The sequence below is a fragment of the Tinamus guttatus genome, unplaced genomic scaffold (assembly GCF_059628265.1).
Source record: "Tinamus guttatus ecotype Peru unplaced genomic scaffold, ASM5962826v1 Tinamus_guttatus_pri_ptg000617l, whole genome shotgun sequence".
Taxonomy (NCBI): Eukaryota; Metazoa; Chordata; class Aves; order Tinamiformes; family Tinamidae; genus Tinamus; species Tinamus guttatus.
This window is the reverse complement of record NW_028289151.1, coordinates 137,215-158,215: the sequence shown is the minus strand read 5'-3', so window position 1 is coordinate 158,215 and position 21,001 is coordinate 137,215. Positions and strand designations below refer to the sequence as shown.

General features: G+C 57.9%; 1 protein-coding gene across 1 annotated transcript in view; it reads left to right on the top strand.

Moving 5' to 3' along the window:
• The first annotated feature begins 2,161 nt into the window (after positions 1–2,161).
• The window catches only part of WIZ (WIZ zinc finger), a 37,845-nt gene continuing 19,005 nt past the window's right edge, over positions 2,162–21,001 (top strand). The window contains exons 1-3 of the mRNA XM_088535139.1: positions 2,162–2,200; positions 2,920–3,293; positions 20,222–20,282. Coding sequence (XP_088391265.1) covers positions 2,990–3,293; positions 20,222–20,282 — 365 coding nt within the window. The 5' untranslated portion in view covers positions 2,162–2,200; positions 2,920–2,989. The remainder of the gene's footprint in view (positions 2,201–2,919; positions 3,294–20,221; positions 20,283–21,001) is intronic.

Genomic DNA, 21,001 nt, shown 5'->3' with positions numbered 1-21,001 from the left:
TTGCGGCGCTGCTGGATTTAGGCTCCGTCGGCCTCGGATCCTGCGCTGGATCTGGGAAAACCAGAGCGAGAGCCGGTGGTGCCGGCGTCCCGCTTTTCCCGGTCGGATGCGTCTCGTCTCTACCGCTTATTCCTGCTTGGAGAGGGGGGAAAACAACTCGTGCCATTTGGACTGGCTCGTCTCCGGCTTTTCCCGGCTCTTCTCCGACTTTTCCCGGCTCGTCTCTGACTTTTCCAACCCGCAGCTCTTCCCAACTCTGGCTTTTCCCAATCCCAGCTTTTTGGCGTCTTTTTCCCCCCTGGTTTTTTGAGCGAGCGGCTCTGAACGACCAGGGCTTTTTTTGTGCTCGGAGCGGGCGGGATGGATTCCCCTTTTCCCTGGGCCTTTCCCGGGAAGGAAGCAATTGTCCCCACTTAACCGTTTTTGCATTTAAATCACCCCGATCCTGCTCCGCCTTTGCCTGGATGGGCTGGGGGAGGGTGGCCGGAATCCGGCTCCTTCCCTTGACATGAGCGGCTGCTCCTCGGCACCCGGCTCCGGTAAGACGCTCCTTTTCCCTACCTTTTTCCCATGGGAAAAGAGCCTTTTATCCCTGTTTTTGTCCCGTGGGGAAAAGGGTCTTTTCCCCCCTTTCCATCTTTGTAGCGATTTTTTTTTTTAAGGATGGGATCCCTGTTTTTTTTTTTTTCCTCTCCCTGTGTGGAAAAACGTGGTGGGATACGGATAAAGCAAGGGGGGATCTCCGGCATTCCCGAGTTTTCCTTAGCCTTAAACCCCATCCAAGCAACGTGTTGGACACGGATGCAGTAGGACCGGCCGGAGCGGGAACGGTTCTCGCCATCCGGCAAAGCCGGAGCGGGAAGGAGCTTTTTCTCCACAGCAGGGAGGGGGATGCCACTTTCCCCTCCCAAATTCCCATAATTTGGGGTTTTTTTTCCAGGAAAGGGGGACACAGCATCGCTGCATCCAGTGGCTTCTGCTTCGTGCCCAAATTCCTTTATTTTGGGGGCTCAATTCCCTTTTTTCCCCGCGTACGTTCCCGAATCCCGGTGCAAAGGAGGGATGGGGTCTCCCTGCCTCCGTCCGCGCCGGGTTTTTCCTCCAGGATTAGAAAAGCCAGGGAAAAGCTTTGGAAAAAAAAAAAAAGCTTTTCCACTTGGCTAAGCGGGGCCATCAAGGGCCCCAACGACGCGGCCGCCTCGGGGCACTCGCTCTCCCGCTCGGCATCTCCGGCGCTTCCCGAAAAGCCGGAAAGCTCCGAGCGGCTTTTGGGGCTCGTTCCCAAGGAGAAACTCCGGAGTCGGGATTTTTTTTCCCCCGTGCGCCGGCTGCCGACGGAGCAGCTGGTCCGTGGGATGCGCGAGGAGCCGGCGGCGGCGGTCGGGATCTGCTGGCAAAGAGGTGTCAGGCAAAAGTCGGGATTGTCGGAGCTCTCCTTTGGATACCTGTAGGAAACTGAGGAATCCTCTTGGAATAAGAGCTTTTTTGGTATTATTTTTGGTTTCCCGATCTCGGATGCCGAGGTCGAGCAGTCCAATCCGGCTCCATCTGGAGAAATTCCTATGCTGATGCCGTCTCTGGTTTCCGAGCTCTTCTTCCCGGATTGCCGGATGCTCCTTCCCAGGGACGATGGATGAGCCCGATCCTGGTCTATGATCCGTGTGGCTGTGGATTGGGAGAAGGAGGAAAAGGGGGGGATAACCCAGGACGGAGGGAGACATCGTTCCCACATCGGATATCCCGCATCGGATACGGAAGGCGCGAGCGAGGCGTCCGCACGTGGAGACAGCAGGAAAACCATCCCGTGTCCCCCTTCCGCTTCCCGGATGGGAAAATCCTTGGGAAGCCTCTGACTTGGGAAAGAGCATGGAAGAGCCTTCGATAACACCCACGTGCCATGAATCCAAGCGGGAATTTGAGGCCACCGCGCGGCTCCTTAAAGCCACCAACCTCTTGGAGCAGGGAAAAAAAAAAAGACGGCAACGGGCTCCAGAGCGGGATCATCCCGCTGGATCAGGGAAAGCGGCTCCCCCTGCTTTCCTTTATTATTATTCCTATTAATTATTATTTTCCGGCTCCTCCGGCTGGCTGGTTTCCTTCCTCGCCTCTCCCTCCGTGGCCCCGGGGCGATGGGATGGGAAGAGGCGGCTCCGGAGAGCACGGATAATTCCCTCTCTTCATTTGCATTGTTACCTTGAAGGTATTTATAGTCCTCGCCTCCTTCTCGCCCGGGTAAATTTAGCTCCTCCGGGCTCCTTTCTTCCCGATAAGCTCCGCTTTTTTGCTCCGCTGTCCCTTTTTTCCCTCCTTTCCGACGGAGCGGGATCTGCCCGGGCTTGTCCCATGGGAGCCCTCTGAAACCTCCTTCCCGGTTTCTTTCCCGTGCGCTTTTTATCGGCAAAAGCGGATTGGGCGCTCCATGCGGATAAGTGGGAATTTTTCCCGTGTTGGATCCGCAGGGATGGCGGTGGTTGGATGGGAATGAGGCTGGGATGGAGGATGGTGGCTTTGGATGGCAAAGCGCCGGCCCAACCCGCTGCTGCATCCCGGTGCTCCCACCCTCATCCCGGAGTTTCTTCCCGATGGCGCCGGAGTCCTTGGAGAAATGGAAGTTTTGGGAAGGGAGTAAACGCGGAGCTTTCCCGGATTTGGGATGAGGAAGCGGAATTATGGGTCCGTTTGCAGGGGACTCTTCTCCGCAATCCCGATCCGTGTGGGGATGGAGAAGGATCGCTCGACCTCATCCCAGTACCAGGAATCCGCTCCCGAAATGGGAAACTCGGGAGCTTCCTCACACAGAGACCCACTGGATGCTCCCCCTCGGATACATCCCGGTGCAGCCGCGTTGGGGATCTTCCCGGAGAAAATCCCTGCTCCTCTCTCACCTTCCTCCCTTTTTTTTTCCCCTCTTTCTCCCAGATTTTTCCGGCAATCCCCTGGCCGAAAACGCGGATTTTCCGGGCGGGCGACGCGGCGCCAGCGGCGAGGGATGGAGAAACCCGACCCTCCTTTCTCGGAGCAACCACGGGAACGGCCGGGAGACGGAGGCCGAGCCGGGCGGATTCCCGGAGCGCCGGAGCCCACGGAAGAGCCTTTCGCCTCCCTGGAGCGCCCCCCTTTTGTCGAGGAGGCTCCGGAGAGCCCGGATCCGGCGGGAACGGAGCTCTTCCCTTCCCAAAATCCACCGGCCCTGAGCCGGGATGGTGGCCAAGGAACTCCAGGAACCGAGGAGGAATCCGCTTTCTTCTCCGTCCAGGAGCCGGACGTCACCTTGGAATCCCAGGACGTGGCAGGTAGGAGGGTGGCCGGGTCCATCCGTCCCTCTTTCCCGGTCCTGTTTGCACCGTTTGGGATGTTTCTTTGGGAAGGAAAATGGGATGGAGATGTCAGAGTCTTCCGGCGCCGTGTTTTCCTGCTCCATGGGGTTTGCTCCGCTTGGAGGAACGTTCAAACGGATGTTTCTTGGTGGATGGTGGGATGAGTGGTCACCGGGGGACATTCCAGTGTTGGAATATCGCTGGGATGTTCCCAACCCAACAGCACTTGGAAAAGAGTGGGATGCATGGAAAGAGAGGCTTCCCGAGCCTCTTATCCACCCTTTTCCCGTGTATCCGCATGTCCCGGTGGAGCGTTGGGCTTGGAGGGTCCCAATGCTGTTTTCGGGAGAGCTTGGGAGAAGGAAGTCGTGGAAAACGTTTTGGGAATGGGAAAGCGGAAGGAATTGCTAGCCGGGATCTCTGCCGTGACATTCCCGTGTTCAGCACCACAGACAGGGATGCAAAAAATTCAGGGATGCACAAAAATCCAGGGGGATGCAAAAATCCGGCGGCTTTTCCGCACTTCCTTGCTGCACGCAGACTTCCCGCTCAATGGGAAGCGGATCCGGAAATCCAAGAGGCTTCAGGTCCTTCTTGGCTCGTTGTCCGGAAATGTTTTGGATTGCTCCTGGATTTGAGCATCCCGCTGGAGCATCCCTCTGGATCAGCTTGTGCAGGGAGACCCTGCAGAGCTCCCCCAATATCCCTTTTTTCCTGCCAAATTCCCATCCCAAATACTCATTTCCTTCCGCTTCCGCAGCAGAGATCCCTAAGGGATCAGCGAGGGGAAAAGGAGGATTTTAAGGATCAGGTGCAGCAGGGCATCCCATGGGATTGCAGCTTGGTGCCTTGCGGGATACTTCGGTGCAATGTGGTTTTCCAACGTGATTATCGGATCGGGATTCAGCGGTTGCCGCTGGCTTTTTTCGGAGCGATGAGGAAAAGCATCCACGCGGTTGGAAAACCCTTCCTGGGATGCACAGAGGGAAGCAGAGCGGGAAAGAAGCCGGAAAAGCTTTAGGAAAGGCCGCGTTGCCGGTCGCTGGGGTGCCAGCTCCATAGGGAATGGCCAAAGGAGCCAGGATGAGGCTCCAAAGCCCACACGGAAGTTGGGATGAGGCTCAGGAGCGGCTCTGCTTCCCAAGCCCCCCATCAGGCTCATTCCCGGGATTCGGCTTGGGAAGGGGCTCTAGAAGCGCTGCAGCTCGTTCAGCGGGTGCGATCCAAGCTTTATTTTTCCCTCTTTCCCATGGGAATGCCGCCCCCGCCGAGGTCCGAATCCCGGAGCGTTTTGTCTCCCGCTGCATTTCCTCAACGGCCCCTTTTGCCGGAGGGCAGGGAAGTTTTATCGGCTCCAAGCCGGGATGCGGCGGGGGGAGCGGGAGGGCGGTTTCCTGCGGCCGGGAGCGCCGCGGATATCGCCGGGAGCAGCCGGAGCGGCGGAGCCGCCGGAGGGAAGCGGCGCCGGAGGCTCCGGGGCCACCGCGGAGCATCCGGGCGCGTGGCGGGATGCCTGGGGAATAACCCGGATTCGGCTTGGCCTGGGGTTATCCCACATTTGGGAATGCCGGAGCAGGTCGTGGTGCCACCAGGTCCCCCATGCAGGGATGAGCTGTGGCTCTAGGGGTGCCACCAGGTCCCAAAGGAGGGGACGTCCCAGTCTGCAGGGTGTCACCAGGTCCCCCGTGCAGGGATGACCAGCTCTAGAGGTGCCACCAGGTCCCAAAGGAAGGGGACGTCCCAGTCTGCAGGGTGTCACCAGGTCCCCCGTGCAGGGATGACCAGCTCTAGAGGTGCCACCAGGTCCCAAAGGAAGGGGCGTCCCACTCTGTGGGGTGCCACCAGGTCCCCCATATAGGGATGACCGGCTCTAGAGGTGCCACCAGGTCCCTAGTGCAGGAAGGTCCTGTGCTGGGGGTGCCACCAGGTCCCAAATGAGGGGACCTTCTGCTCCAGAGGTGTCACAGCAGCATGTGGTGCCACCAGGTCCCCTGTACAGGGATGAGCTGTGGCTCTGGGGATGCCACCAGGTCCCAAATGAGGGGACGTCCTGCTCTGCAGGGTGTCACCAGGTCCCCCGTACAGGGATGACCGGCTCTAGGGGTGCCACCAGGTCCCAAATGAGGGGACATCCCGCTCTGCAGGGTGCCACCAGGTCCCCCGTACAGGGATGACCGGCTCTAGGGGTGCCACCAGGTCCCAAATGAGGGGACCTCCTGCTCTGGGGGTGTCACAGCAGCATGTGGTGCCACCAGGTCCCCCATGCAGGGATGAGCTGTGGCTCTAGGGGTGCCACCAGGTCCCAAATGAGGGGATGTCCCAGTCTACAGGGTGTCACCAGGTCCCCCATGCAGGGATGACCAGCTCTAGAGGTGCCACCAGGTCCCAAAGGAAGGGGCGTCCCACTCTGTGGGGTGCCACCAGGTCCCCCATACAGGGATGACCGTCTCTAGAGGTGCCACCAGGTCCCTAGTGCAGGAAGGTCCTGTGCTGGGAGTGCCACCAGGTCCCAAATGAGGGGACCTCCTGCTCTGGGGGTGTCACAGCAGCATGTGGTGCCACCGTGTCCCCCATGCAGGGATGAGCTGTGGCTCTAGAGGTGCCACCAGGTCCCAAATGAGGGGACGTCCCAGTCTACAGGGTGTCACCAGGTCCCCCGTGCAGGGATGACCAGCTCTAGAGGTGCCACCAGGTCCCTAGTGCAGGAAGGTCCTGTGCTGAGGGTGCCACCAGGTCCCAAATGAAGGGATGTCCCAGTCTGCAGGGTGTCACCAGGTCCCCCGTGCAGGGATGACCAGCTCTAGAGGTGCCACCAGGTCCCAAATGAGGGGACCTCCTGCTCTGGGGGTGTCACAGCAGCATGTGGTGCCACCAGGTCCCCTGTACAGGGATGAGCTGTGACTCTGGGGGTGCCACCAGGTCCCAAGGGAGGGGATGTCCTGCTCTGCGGGGTGTCACTGGGTCCCTCGTGCAAGGATGACCAGATCTAGGGGTGCCACCAGGTCCCAAATGAGGGCATGTCCCAGTCTGCAGGGTGCCACCAGGTCCCCCATGCAGGGATGACCAGTTCTAGAGGTGCCACCAGGTCCCAAATGAGGGGACCTCCTGCTCTGGGGGTGTCACAGCAGCATGTGGTGCCACCAGGTCCCCCATGCAGGGATGAGCTGTGGCTCTGGGGGTGCCACCAGGTCCCAAATGAGGGAACATCCTACTCTGTAGGGTGCCACCGGGTCCCCTATGCAGGGATGACCAGCTCTAGGGGTGCCACCAGGTCCCTAGCATGGCCTGTCCTGCTCTGTGGTCCCCAACGCAAGGCTGTTGGCCAACGGGGACCCGGTGGTGACAAAGCCAAGGGCTTGGGGCGTTGGTGGGTGTCTTGCTTCCCAACTTTTGCCTGTTTGGATTGATCTTTGCAAACAGGAACCGGGAGACAGCCGGTGGTTTCCAATTTGGGATAAAACCCTCCGGAATGGTGCGTTTTGCAACTTCTCCCAGAGCCGAGGCTGGGAATGAGATTGGGAAAAGCTTGGAGAGAGTCGAGGAAATGGATTAAGACCAGGATAAATATTGAGGTGATGGGAATCTCAGGTTGGGAAATGCAGAGAATTACAGCCCCGAAATCTGTTAATTTGGAGGCTGCTTCTCCCTGGGCCTGGGAAGAGCGGAAGGCGGCTTTTCCTTTAGGATCGGATAGAAATCCTATGGAAAGGTTCCCTATGTGAAACCCTATGGAAGACCAGGCTCCGGACTGGGGTCTGTGTGGGACAGGGAAGGTGCTGCCATCGGCTCCGTTTAATTTATACGGATCCAACAGCACGGACAATATCCAAGACGGATGGCGCGTGGCTGCGGCTCAGCCTTTCCACCATCTTCAGTCGCCTCTTGTTTCTCCACCTTCTTCTTTTCCTCCTTTTTCCCCCTTGTTTTAATCCTTTCTGCCTCGTCCTCTTGGTCCCAACAGTTTTGTGAGGAAATGGAGGAAGGAAAATGTGCTGGAGGCTTCTCCAAAGCCCTCGGAGAAACTGTTGGCTCTGGAGAGCAACTATCGCTGTTGCTTGGCCATTGGTCACCTCTTGGTGTGACCTACCCTGTCTTGGAGGTGCTACAACCCCAAGAGCTTGTTTGGAAACGCTGTGAGAGCAAAGAAACGGAGGTCTTGGTGTGGTTGCTTATGGAAGGGACGTGGGACTCCATGGGGAACGTGTTCCTGGAGGAGCTCCGTGTTCACCCAGGGCCTGGAAGTCCTTCTGGAGGAGGGTGTTAAGGTGTTTTACAAGCCGATGGTGCAGCCTATTTGCCCAATGGGACCTCAGCGTGGTTGTGTTCTTGGTGAAGGGTTGACCTTCACCAAGGGGTGAAGGTAGCTCTGGCATTTGAAGGCAAATGTGGAGAGGAGACATATAGGGTGGGACATTATTTAAGATCAGAAGGACACGTTGTATCTCCATGGTCTTCTACAGAGTCCTCTTCCTTGAACTCTCCCTTGAACGAAGACCTGATGGTGCAAATTATTGACCACCGATGTGTGGTTAGGTCCTAAAATGCTGTTCTTCCCCAATTTCATTGCGCTGGAGATCAACCACCCAACTCTCCTTCCTGTAGGAACTTCCAGACGAGAGGCAGGAGGAATTGGCCAGAGCAGCTGCTCTGTCCAAGCCTGGAAGACAAAATTAAGGGTCAAAATAGGAGGCCCAAATGCTTCCAGGCCCTGCATCCCCAGGGATTGTCCTAGGGGAGATGTGTGTTTAGGTGAGGTGACGTCACGTTGCTGTTGGTCTTAATTGGAGCGTTGTTTTTAGGAGCACATTGAGGGAAACAAAATTGTCTTGACCAGGTGGATCCTCACACAACTGCTCCGGGGTGGAAACCCTCTGGGTTCCATCCCTCTCCTTGCGAGATGAGGAAAGGGAGACCCGGCCACCTCCAAACCTTTCCTCCAAGCTGAACAGTTCGGGTTTTCCCGCCCTTGAGGCACGTTTGCCAACATCTAGACCGTTTTTATGGCCCTCCCTTGAACCCCTTCCAGGAAAGATAGGGAAGACATGAGATAGGCACCCGGCCGAGGTGCCTTGATAATCTCTCGCGGGGCCTGGTGTCAATGTGCAGCGACTGTTAATCTTTCCCAAGACTCGACATGGGTGAGGGGCCGTGTTGCCCCCGTAGAGCGTGGGGTGGCCGTTGCTCCTCGTTATCTCCCTACACGATGGGGCCAACTCGCGCGAGGGCGCGTTAAACTCGCCGGATTTCAACCTGGGAGCTGGAGCTCGTGGTCCCAGGAACCTTCCTCGCTAGTTAGAGCTCCCTCGGCCTCGGAGCCTGCGAGTGTTGCCAGGAAAGATGTCATGTTGTTGCCTAGCACATAAATAATCGGGTGTGCGAGGCCAAGACGACAGGCAGGGTTTGGCCTGGGACGTGGAGTGGAGTCAGGAACCCTAAAGTTGCACGGAAGAACGTGTGGATCCTTCTGGTGAGGGTGTAGCCCAACTTTGGGGTCTTCCTGAAGGCTTTGGGGGCTGGTGGCTATCGAAAGGGGCCTTGGGCAAGCATCGGGGTCTTCCCAGGAGGTTTGGGGGCTGGTGGCTATCTAAGGGTGTCTTGGGCAAGCATCAAGGTCTTCCCAAGGGCTTTGGGCATTGGTGGCTATCTAAGGGTGCTTAGGGACAAGGGTCAAGGTCTTCCAAAGGGATTTGGGGGCTGGTGGCTATCTAAGGGTGCTTTGGGACAAGGGTCAAGGTCTTCCAAAGGGATTTGGGGGTTGGTGGCTATCTAAGGGTGCCTTGGGCAAGCATTAAGGTCTTCCCTATGGGTTTGGGGGCTGGTGGCTATCTAAGGGGGCCTTGGGCAAGCTTCAGGGTCTTCCTGAAGGCTTTGGGGGTTGGTAGCTATCTAAGGGGGCCTTGGGCCAAGCATCAAGGTCTTCCCAATGGGTTTGGGGGTTGGTGGCTATCTAAGGGCGCTTTGGGACAAGGGTCAAGGTATTCCTAAGGAGTTTGGGGGTTGGTGGCTATCTAAGGGTGCTTTGGGCAAGCGTCAAGGTCTTCCCAATGGGTTTGGGGGTTGATGGCTATCTAAGGGTGCTTAGGGACAAGGGTCAAGCTTTTCCCAAGGGATTTGGGGGCTGGTGGTTATCTAAGGATGCTTTGGGCAAGCGTCAAGGTCTTCCCAATGGGTTTGGGGGTTGGTGGCTACCTAGGGGTGCTTTGGGCAAGTGTCAAAGTCTTCCCAAAGGATTTGGGGATTGGTGGCTATCTAAGGGTGCCTTGGGCAAGTGTCAAGGTCTTCCCAAAGGATTTGGGGGTTTATGGCTATCTAAGGGTGCCTTGGGCAAGCGTTATGGTCTTTCCAAGGGATGTGGGTGTTGGTGGCTATCTAAGGGTGCCTTGGACAAGCGTCAAGATTGGGACTGGGCGTTGGCGCAAGGGTGGCATTGAGCACAGCGATGTCCTCGGGGGTTGGCGGGGTAGATTTGGCCGTGACCCTCGAGCGCTGCCACCCCGAGCAGGGCAAGTGGCGATTAAAAACAGCGACTCATGGCCATCGGCGCCCCGGAAATCGGGGCGGAAAGCGCCAAAAGCGGCGGCGACCCCGTTGCTCCCGCGGCGCCGGGCATGGCCGGGCTCTTCGTCCGCGTGGAGAGGATTTGTTGGGAGCCCTTCTCCAAGCCGAGCACCTGCCGTGCCAGTCTTCTGGCATCTATAAATAACCCCACGGCTCCGGAGCCGGCGCTCGCGCTAACCAGGCCACGGTTTAAAAATAAGTCGGGCCGAGCCCTGGAGTCTCCTGCGGCCTCTCAAACTAGGACGAGTCCCGCGCCCAAGGGGACATCGACGGGAGCTCCTGGGGAGCTGCTGCCCGAGGTATTTCCAGGTGGGAAAGGGGCCGGGGTTGTAGCTTGGCGCTCTGAGCGGGAGCATCCGCTTTGCTGAGCGGCGGTGGGGTCTTGGGTGGAGCGAGGCTTCCGTTCCTGGTATAAATCCCATTGGACACGGGACCCGTTGCGTGTGTGTGGGCAGCTTGAACGTGGATTGCTTGAGATGGGTGCTGTGGGGACATCTCTGCACCCTGGTCCCCCTTGGCCATGGCCGTTGTCCCCCTTGGCCATGGTCATTGTCCCCCTTGGCCACGCTCAACGCGGTCTCTTGCTCCATCCAGGCCGGATGACCGGACAACCCAAGCAAGCGGCCAAATCCCGTCCTCCAAATACGAGGAGGGATAAAAATTATCCAGGGGAACGTGAAGGAGGTCGTGGCCATGAGTTGTTTCGCAGGAGCAAAGTCCTTGGTGGAGGAGGTGTGGTGGTGGCAGAGCCTTCGTCCCCCTTGGGGCTCCTCCCCAACGGAGAGTTGTTGGCTCTGTCCTTTTCCATGACTGTTACCTGGTGCGTTACTGAAGTTCTGGGTCGTTTGCATGGTCAAAATTGTCCTTTTTTTTCTCTTGTTTCCCATAAATGGGGACCGTGTGTATCTGTAGAGAGCGTCTTTGGGGGTTGAGCTTCAAGAATTCACAAGCAAAAGACTCTAGACCAAAAAAATGGCCTAAAGAGGGTGGGGAAAAACATTTTTCTCTAATTTGGACCCTCTGTTGGAGCAGGGGGAGGAGGAAGTGTTGGGTGAAGGATGCTCAGCTCGTCCACAGGTCTCGCAGCAGATACATCAGCTCCGGGGTGGTTGGGGACCGCTCGGATTGCGCGTTACAGCACCCGGATGAGCTGCGATCGGACGGAAACGCTTACCGGAGAGTTCAAGTCTCCTCCTTGTAGGACATTTTGGTGGCAGAAGGATCTCGGCAGCTTTTTGGGTCTCCTCGGGGTGGTTCTTCCTCACCCCAGCGCTCTCCTGGCACCCAGTGTGCGAGATGCCCCCAGACGAGGCCGCGCTGTGATTTATTGCCCCGCTCCAAGGCCCGGAGCGCAACGGAGCCGCGAATTCCCCGCGTTCACGGCCGGGAAAACACTGCCGCTTTTATCGGAGCAGCCCGTGATCTTCGTGGAGATGGATCCAAACAAGATGAGCTTGCGACAGAGCCTGGAAGGATTTCAAGGAGCTTGGAGAGAGAAACGCTCTTTCATTCGACGCTGGACGTGTCCTCGGCTGACGAGGAGAGTTTCTGCCGCGCGTCACCACGAACCTTCCTTAATGCCGAGGATGAGCTCGCTCCGATCCTTCGTGATCCTTTAATGGAAGAGTTAAGGGTTTTCTTGGAATTGGGAATGGAAAGGCTCAATTTGGGCTCCCCTCTGCAGGTGAAAGTGTCGCTGTTGGGGTTGACGCTGAGAGATGGTCCAAGCCCAACGGAGGTGGCAGCAGCATCTTCTGCCCTCGCTCCATGCGGTTCTTCCTGGCACCACGTGGTCCAAGCCTGGGAATCCTGCTGGGAGTCTCATCTTGATCCCGGGAACCCGGAGCAGCTGGAGTTGCGCTTCCTGCAAGAAGCCCATGTATTGCTGAGCTTGGATTTTGGCCAACGCCGCCCTTTTTTTAGGGAAACGCAGCCCAAAACTCTGTTCCCTCTTGCCTGGATCTTCACAGACATGCCCAGCGCCGCGTCCTCTCCCACACCGGCATCGGAAGAAGCAACAGCTCATCCCGTTGTCCCGACTTCCTGCAAAAATAAAACCCGAGGAGCCGAGCGCTCCGCAGGAGAGGGGGGGAAAAAGCTCCGGAAGGTCGAGCGCAACCGGCAGCCGGCTGGGAAGGAGAGCTGGGAAAGTGTCGGGTTCCCGCTGGCTCCTGCCAAGCCAAACAAGCGGCCGCGCTCCCCTTTCCGCCCCGCACCTGTTTCGCTTTCGCTTGATCCGGAGCGGGACCCGGAGCGAGCGGGAGCCCCTCGGCCCCAGCTTTTCCAGGAGGATTTGAGGGATTTTTTTGGATTCTTTCCCCCCGATCTCATTAGATTTGCAGATTGCCGAGAGCTTTCCAGCAAATTGCAGCTGCCTGCGGAGCCGATTCTGGCTCCGCTTTTCTTAGCTGCTTCTCCCAGGCCTTTTTAAGAAGCGCTCCGGGCGCCGCAGGTCGCAAACCGCAGTTGTGTTTTTTTTTTTTCCTCTTTTTGGGGCTTTTTTTCCCTCTTAACCACACGGCCGGTGACTCACAGCTCCCGTGCCATCCTGCAGCCGCTCCGGCTCGCGGGCTTCCCGCGTCGCCTTCCCTTCCGCTCCGGGGATTTTAACTCGCGCTCCCGATTTCCGGGGTCTCCCACCTTTCCCTTGGCAAAATCCCCATCTTTTTTCCAGCTGAAAGCTGTTGCTCCGCTTCACGGGGGCGTTTGAGGTCGGGAACCACGTGGGAAGTCACCGGTGCCTCTCCGGGAGGCTCCATCTATCCCCACGTATTTATTTGGGATTAGGATTTCTTCTCAGTTCGGCCTTCGTAGCCACCACTGGTTGGTTCTTCATCATCCTCCCCGCTAGGTTTTTCCTGTTATCCATGAATCCCGCTGCAGGGGGGTTTTCCACTGCAGCTCTTCCCCCTTGCATCCCACAAATCCACTTTTTGGGAGCCTCTGTACAAGGCGACGAGGCCGGGGAGCCTCGGAGGGCCCCGGGACTCGCGGGATCGGCGGCTTTTGGCCCAAACGGCGCGCGCGGGTGCGGCCCTTCCTGCAGGCGGCCGGCGCGTCCTCTTCTGGCTCTGCTTTCTGGCTCGGGAAGTCGCAGGTTGGCCTCTTTCTCGGAAAAGCGACGGCCTCGTCGAGCAGCCGTTTCGGAGAAGGAGGAAAGCAGCCCCGCGCGGAGATGCGTCCCGGGCAGGAGCTTCCCGGGCTCCGGCACGACGATTTGGGCCTCCCTCTAAACCACGGAGCTGCTCTTGGTGCCAAAGTGAGTGAGGATCTTCGTGGAGGCCGGAGCTGGCGCGTGGAGGCCGGAGCGTTTCTGCGGTGGCCGCCCTTCTTCTACAAGGGTAGAGGAGCTTGGGTGTTCTCGGAGGCTGAACCTCCACGCCGGAGGATGGAGAAGCTCCATCGCCCACCCCAAAGAGGCTTCGCGTGGCCAAGGCCGCTGCGGGGGCGTAAGGATGACGGCACAAAATGTCCCACGTGGCAATGAGGACTATGTGGAGAGCTGGCGGAATCTGGAGTCCCGTCTAGCCAATGACCCACTTGGAAAATGGAGCCCGTGGCATTTTGGGGGCTGCTTTTGCAGGTCCGTGGTGGTTTGTTCACCCCTGATGCCCAAGGAGGACAGCGGAAGGAGTTGGAGGTGAAACCTGGACAATCCAGCACCTTCCCGTTGCCCTTCCAGCCTTTGAGGTGCCTTGGCTTCGCCTGTGCAACCACTCCAGCAAGTTGGGGTGATGGAGACGGGATACACCGGGACACTGCTGCGGATGGAGGGCGGAGGGACGTGCTTGTCCCCACGCGCATGGTAGGAAGCGGGATCCCACGCGAGCCGCCACGGTGACTGATATGGGGTCGCCAGCATCTGGAGACCAACCAGATTGAGCTCCATCCGGAGCTCAACCCAATCTCTTCTCGTGATGCAGGAGCCGAGCGGTGGGAGAGGGAAGCAGGGTGGGATCCTCTCCTCAAGAGATAGAGGTTGAGCGCTCGGTCCAGGAGCTGTTGCCTTCCCAAGGGCTGAGGAACGTGGAGGCCGCAGCTCCAGCGGGTGCTCCAAGGTTTCCTTGGGTCCGTTGAGGCCCTGGTGCGGCGCTGGCCAAAGGGCAACGCGTAGCCTGGAGGCAACCGTTGGCCTTCATTAACTGCTCAACCGTTGGCCTTCAATAATTAGTCAACCATTGGCCTTCATAACTTGACCCTGGGCAGTGTCCAAGCAGTTGTCCTTGCTCAACGGCCAAGCAGTGTCCGTGCTTGGTGGTTGTTTCTACCTCTTACGGCAACACTGGGACCACGGTTGCGTCTATCGCTCCTGCTCGTTGGGCTCCCATTCTAGTCTCTTATCAAGAGAGCTCTGGATTTGGTGGCATCAGAACCTTGTGTCTCTCCAGGGCTCCTGGCTGTCTTGGTGTCCCCCATGGTTTCTCTGCAAGCCCCATGGGGCCAGGAGGAGAGGTGGCCCATGCCTCTTCTGGCATCTGCAGATTCATGGATCTGCAGGTTGTTGGACCAGATCCTTCATAGATCTCCAGCTCTTTCCCATGCTGCTGTTTTGGAGGATGCTTCCCATCTCCTGGCACTTCTTGAGCAAGGAGATTGTTCAGGAGATGGGAAGAAGACTGGATTTTTGCTCCTCAAATCAGCCATGGGCCAGAGCTGAAGCTCTTGAGAGCGACAGGAGGACATGGCCTTTTCCTGGGCCAAAACATGATCTTGTAGTGATAAAACCAGGCAGGAAAGGCCTGAACTTGGCTGTAGGTACCTCTTGGAGCTCAGTTGAGCAACGCTTGTTGGGTGCTGGTCCAGTTGTCCTCACCCTGGCAGGTACAGAGAGGAGGCAAGGCCTCAACGAAGCTTTGATGTGCTTCTCCATTAACCTCCGAGTCTTTTCCCAAGAAAGAGGTGTAGAAATAGAGGGTTGGGGACCTGCTCGTTCCCTGCTCCGTGCAGGGTTGATGCCAAAGCAAGGTTGCGTTGTCTGGGTCGGTTGGGGAACATCTCTGGTGTGTGGAGGTGCCACAGCTTCTCCAGGCGCTTTACCCAACGCGTGGGCAAACTGAAAACTGGGAAGGGTCTGGAGGACAGAAATCACCGATGCCCCCCGTTAACCTGTTGCTTTTTGGGTATCTTGGACCTTGGGGCAACCCGGGCCTCTCCGGAAAGATCAGAGTTGCTAAATGGAGATAAAGTCGTGCTGGAGAAGAGCTCCAACCTGTTCCTTTGGCAGATGGGGAAGAGACACGGAGAAATCGGGCAAACCTTGTGGGATCTACACAAGGGAAGGAGAGAACGGCCTTGGTGGGGCAACACAGGGCAGTGGCCATGCTCCTTCTCCAATCCTTGTCCATGACATGGCTTGGTGACACACCATGAAAAGCAGCCACAGCCTCAACAGCTTCTGCCTGCCTTGGTTGTTGCTTTTTGGGTCTACCTCAAGCCGAGTCCTGTCCCAGTCGGTTCCTCCTAGGCCATGGGGTGAAAATGGGGCCCCCGTTCATCCCCGCAACGCTCATCTGCTGGGCCTAGACACGGCCGCGCGTCTCCGCTCGGATCTCCGCGGTCGCGCGGCCCCTTTGCGGCGGCTCTCCCTGCCCGGTGCAAAGTCCAGCGGGCAGAAACGCCGGCGTTTGCACAACCCCGAGGCTTCCCGGCCCTCGAGCACGTGAACTTCCATCGCCCCCCTCTTGCAGAGGGACAACCAGAAGGCGCCGAGCGCCCCGCGCCGCTGCCCCGTCCTCAGCGTCGCGACGTTGCGCCAATGCGTCAACCGACGCTGCCGCTTTGAAGAGCTCCGGGGTTCAAGGTCACCTTCCTGCAGGCTTAGGAGTGTCCTTAAACACAGCCCTGACCTGCCGCGGCGCAAAGGAGCCCGAAATGCAGCCCGGCGCCTTCTGAAAACGGCCGGAGGCTCTCGGGAATGCTGGTCTCGGCTCCTGGAAGAAGATCCGCCAGCGTTTCCGCGTTGAGGAGGCAACGAGTCCTGCTGTGGGACCGGCTCCTCGTCCGCGTTCGGTCACATGAGCGAAATCTTCAGTGAGCCCTGAGGAGAGAGCGGGCGCCTTGTCCGGCTCCGGGGAGAGGCTGGAAGCATTTGGGATTTGGATGCTTTGGGATTTGGATGCTTGTAGGAGGCTGCGGGGGAGACGTCTTCTCTGTTGGGAGCGGTAGTGTCTTCTCTGGTGGCTTTGGGGGATCTGAGGCAGAAATAGCATCTCGGGACTCAAATCCAGGCCGTCCAAGCAGCTCCGAGCTTCTTTCCGAAGACCCTTGGTGGGAAGGGGGACGTTGGAGTCTTGCGGGCGCTGCCAGGACTCCCTCAACCTCCGTTTCCTCTTCCGTGGAGCGGAAGGTGCCGTTGCGTTTCGCAACGCTTGCGGTAGGTCTTCCCTCGCGTCGGCGCCGCGGATCCCTTTGGAGAGGGAACGGCCGAGGCCATCGCGCCCTTTGCAGGATCACGACGATCGGCTGCTTTTTCAGTCCCGTGGGTTCCCGTCCTACATTTGACTGCGCGAGGGCCACACGTGAAACCCAAGTGGTTTCTTTTTCCGAGCTATTTACAGCGCACGAGTAGCAGCAGCTGCGAGCACCAATGAGCAAATCTTCCGGTACCTTTTTGCTCTCAAATTAAACACCCAAGATTAAAGAATTAGCCTTGAGTAGGAGCTAGGCTTTAATTCCAGAGCTCAATCAGGCCTTGCGACATCTTGCATGACTCGGAAGATGATGCAATAACTCAACCCTTGCCTAACACGTTGCTCAGATGGCTCTGCCTGGCTGTGGAGGAGCTAAAATCAGGTTCTTGCTTTTCTCTTCCGTCCGTTTTGGGCAGCTGGGAAAATGTGACGCCTCGGAGAGCGCGTGGAGCCTCGGGATGGGCTTTTTGGAGAGCGTCAGCTGCTTTTGGGAGGGCTCTTGGAAGCCCTTGGCCAAAGAGCGTGGCAGACTCCCATCCGTAGACCAACTCTGCCCTATTTTTGAATTCTGAAGAATTTGGTTGGGGTCTAGACCCGGTCTTTGGGTTTGGGCCTGTTTCTCTCATCCGGGGGTCGACGTCCTTTGGCAGGGTCGGTTTTCCCACCCAATTCCCTCACGGAGCTGAAGTCGGGGCCGAGGCTCCCACCCCGTGTCCCTCACCTAGGAGCTGGAGATGAGAAGACTCATGGAGGCCAGGTAGGCGCCCTCCATCCTTGGTGTTCGTGGAGGTGGGTGTAAAGAAAACCTTGTATTTAGGGGACAGATTTTACTCAGTTAAAGAGCTTTTGATGTTCAGGATATTAATAATGTGTTTTAGAGGTTTTTCTAAACTTTGGTTTTTGGTCAAACTCTTCAGAAACTTGGTCAAGCTTTTTGGAAAAGAGGTTTTCTCCCTGTTTCTAGTTGGCCTCGGGGCTTGATGGTTACTGCGCTCTCTAAAACCTGCTTTTTGCTTAAGGCTCTTGGTTTTGTTTGTTAAATTTTCAAATAACAGAGGTTGGAAGGGGCCTCTGGAGGTCTTCAGTCCATCTCTGCTCAGAGCACAACCAATTTTCAGGTTACGTTGAGCTGCTTAAGCGTCATTCGATTGAGCTTGGAGGATCTCCAAGGATGGAGATCGCTCGCGTCCCTGGCCTGTCCCACCTTGTAGGGAGGAATTTCCCGTGTTGTGACTTGTCCCCCTTGTTGCACGTCTTCAAGAGGAGCTCTGCAAGCTCCCAGCTACCGTTTGTCGTGTCGTAGCGTGGCCGTTGTTGGGCTTGAAATACATTTTGGAGGGCGTAAACAGAGACCCTTTGCATAGGAAGCATCTGCCGCTCGGAAGAGCGGTGGCTTCCTAGGTTTCGGAAAAAGAGGAACTCACCCGAGTTGCGTTGGGAGATATCGGGACCACCAGCCGTGCGAGTGGCCCTGCTTGGTGCATTCCCACGCAAGAGATGAAGCGTCGGGATGTTTCTCCAAGCTCTTCCAAGCGCCTGGCCCCGTCATCCCCACGGCAATCGGAAGCGATTTTTAAAGTCGCTTGGGATTTTTCCCAAAGATTTCGTGCATGGACCCGTTGACTGGCCGGGATGTCCCTTTCTCTCGCTTGGCAAACTGTCACCTGGGAGTTGCAGCATTGACCCAACTTGAGTTGATGGGTGGAAAGGGGTGCGTGTCTGTGTGTCCTGGTTCTTCCCGGGCTGGTTGTGAAGGATGAGACAAAATCTTTGTCCCGGGAAATGCGATGGCGCCTCTTGGACGTGCCGTTACCGTCCGCTTACGACCGCGACAACCTTAGTGAGCTGGAGCTCTTCCAGCTCGTCTGGAGATGCCGGCGTTTCTCAATCGTTGACCTTTGAATTGCAATGTAGAAGTCACCAAACGCTTCCAGAACCAGGCCGGCCGCTTCCAGGAGGATTCCGGGCTCGGTTCGCGGCCTCCCCGTGCTCCCAAACCCAAGGGCTCTCCCTTATCTCGGGCCCCGCTGTGTGTTTTGGCCACCGCTTTGCTTGCGAGCTCATGTGACATCTTGATATTTTTCTGAAAGCCTCTGGGTGTCCCGTCCGGTTCGCTTTAACTCTTGGGAGCCAGGGAAAAACGGAGAGGGGACGAGGGGCGTTTTGGGCATCGGCAAGACCTCAAGACCCAGCGCGGTGGCACCGGTCTCTCTTGGGCCAAGCTTCACCCACGCTCCTGTGCTTAGAGGAGCCCCATTCCCATAGAGGGTAAATCCGAGCCCAAGACGTTCAACTCCCTCCTCGCTCCCGGTTTCCAAGAAACCGGGATTTGCAGGGAGCTCCATGCTCATCAGGAGAAAGATAAATCACGGCCTGTTTTCCTCTAAAGGAGACAGTTGCTAAAAATAGGAGCCATGCTGGAGCTCCGGAGAACAAAAGAGCTCCTGGAAGGCGCCCGTCACCGTCCTTTTCTCCCCCATGTGCCCCCTCCTTCCTCCCTTGTCCCTCTCCCTGCTGCTCCACCTTTTTTTTTCCCTTTTTTTTTCTTTTTTTGGGAAGGATTTCAAATCGGCTGCGTTGGGAGCGCCGCTCTCCGCCGGCCGCGGCTCCCTTCCCCCTGGCACGCCGTGCCGGGCCGCTCCGGGGTGACTCAGGTTTTCCTCAATGAACGTGGCCCTGACCTCCCCGCTTTGGCCCCGCGGCTCCCTGGGCTTTTCCAAGATGCCTCGGAAGAGCCAGGAATGCTCTCCCGCCGCAGCCACGTTTCCAGAGCGGATCGGGATGGCGTTTATGGTGGCCCTGGTGGCTCCGTCCCGTTCCAGCTCCGTGCCCACCAAAGGAGCTCGAAATCCACCTTCTGGGGATGAGACCTTGGAGATCCCTGCCTTAAAAGTCTCACTTCAATGTGTCTGGAACCTAAAATATTGCAAGGGCGGAAAACATTTCCACATTCCTGCTCTGCTCCTAGGCCAACTCCTGCCTTGGGGTCACCTCATGTCCCCAGGCTGGTGCTGGGAATGGGGCCACGGAGCAGATCGTGGTCCCATCCTGACGCTTTCTCCCTCGGTGCTGCAGCTTCTCCCAGCTCCTGCCCTCGTTGGAGATGAGTGAATCCCTGTTTTTTCCATCCCCACGGATGCACCGGGATGGGGGAGGCTCCACGCAGCGGGGAGCAGTGGCAGAGCCACGTGGGCCAAGGCCCGTCCATCCTGTCCTGAGCTTGACCCGGTGCCAGTGAGACCTGGGCCGCATGGGTTGGATCCACGCGTCTCCATCGCTGATATCCAGACGGAGCCCCGGGCTCCTTCCCTCCTATTTCGGATGCGTCCGGCTTGGCAGAGCCTGCGGATGGGCTTGGCAGGAGACCCGGAGGGGGTTGTCCCCCCATCTTGACCCCACCAGGACACCCCCCTGTCCTGCTTCTCACAGCAGCTTTGGAGGTCGTTGCCTTCACCGAGGAGGTTCCCCCGGCACCGGAGCGAGGCCGAGGTCCTCCGATCTTCCCGGCATTCCCAGGAAGCCACCGGAGCTCCCCGCATTCCCAGGAAGCCACCTGGACCTTTGCATTCCGGCCTGGGGACGCTCCGAGCCCCATGGGGACCCGCTCTCCTCCCCGAGGTGGCCAAAGCCAACCGGGATCCAGCCGGCTCCCGGGATGCCGAGCGGGACCGTGGGCATCTCTCCTTTAAACTGCTTAGCCGCAGCGCCGATTATCCAGCAAATAGTTGCGGGCGGGATTAAACCCTCTTAAGTGTGGCTCGGAAATCCTCCCCTAATCCGGAGCCGGCTGGAGGAGGGAAGGCCGGGCAGCCGGAGCGGGAGGGGGGCGGTTTATCTGCTGGGAAAGCTTTTTAACGCCAAATCCCGTTATTGCAAATTGCGCTCAAGAAGGCCTCGCTTTGGGCACTGACCTTGGAGCTTTCCTCTCTGTTGCAGATGAGCCTGATCCTGCCCTCTCCGGCGCTGTCCCGCTCGCGGCTCCCAGGACCGAACTCGGGTAAGTTCCCAGGATCCGTCCCGGAGCGGGGAGCAGCCAGGAGCTGCTTTTCCCCTTGTTGACAACACGTCGGTTGCTTTAGAAAACAAAATCCAAATATTTGCCCCCGCCCCGGAAAGGGATTTTATCCCGGGATGGGGCGTTCCGCATCCATAGCAAGTGTCCACCTGGTCAGGCTGTGCGTGTTGCTTAGGAGAAGCTGGGCATGGAGTTGGCCAACAGAGGTTGGGTTGTGCCCTCAGGTGGGGCTGGGTGTGTGGAAGGGTCTCGTCTTGCTCTGTGGAAGCTCCGGACCCGCTGGCCATGCCACCAGCGTGGCATTGCCACCTGAAGGTCCTGTTGGAGACCACCTCCTTCACCCGTGGAGACCTCCGTATCCCATGGGAGTCTCCTGGGGCTCTGCTGGTGCTGGGTCCTCTCTAGCGGCCTCCGGTCATCTTGGTAGGGCGGGTAGCGTCGTGGCGAGCGGGAACGGCCCAGCTGGACGTTGGGCCTGGAATCACCTGCAGGGAGGACCTGGACTTGTGTTTGAGTCCCTGCTGCTCTCCAGTCATCTCCATCTCATGGAGGGCGTTTCAGAAGCTTCAGTGTGGCAATACGGTGCCACTTGAGGCTCTCAGCTCCCTACTTGGCCTCCTGCCAGCCCAGCAGAAGGTCTTGGTGCTCTCATAGGTCTTGTCCCAGCTGCTGGTCCTATGCAGATGTCTCCAAACTCTTAG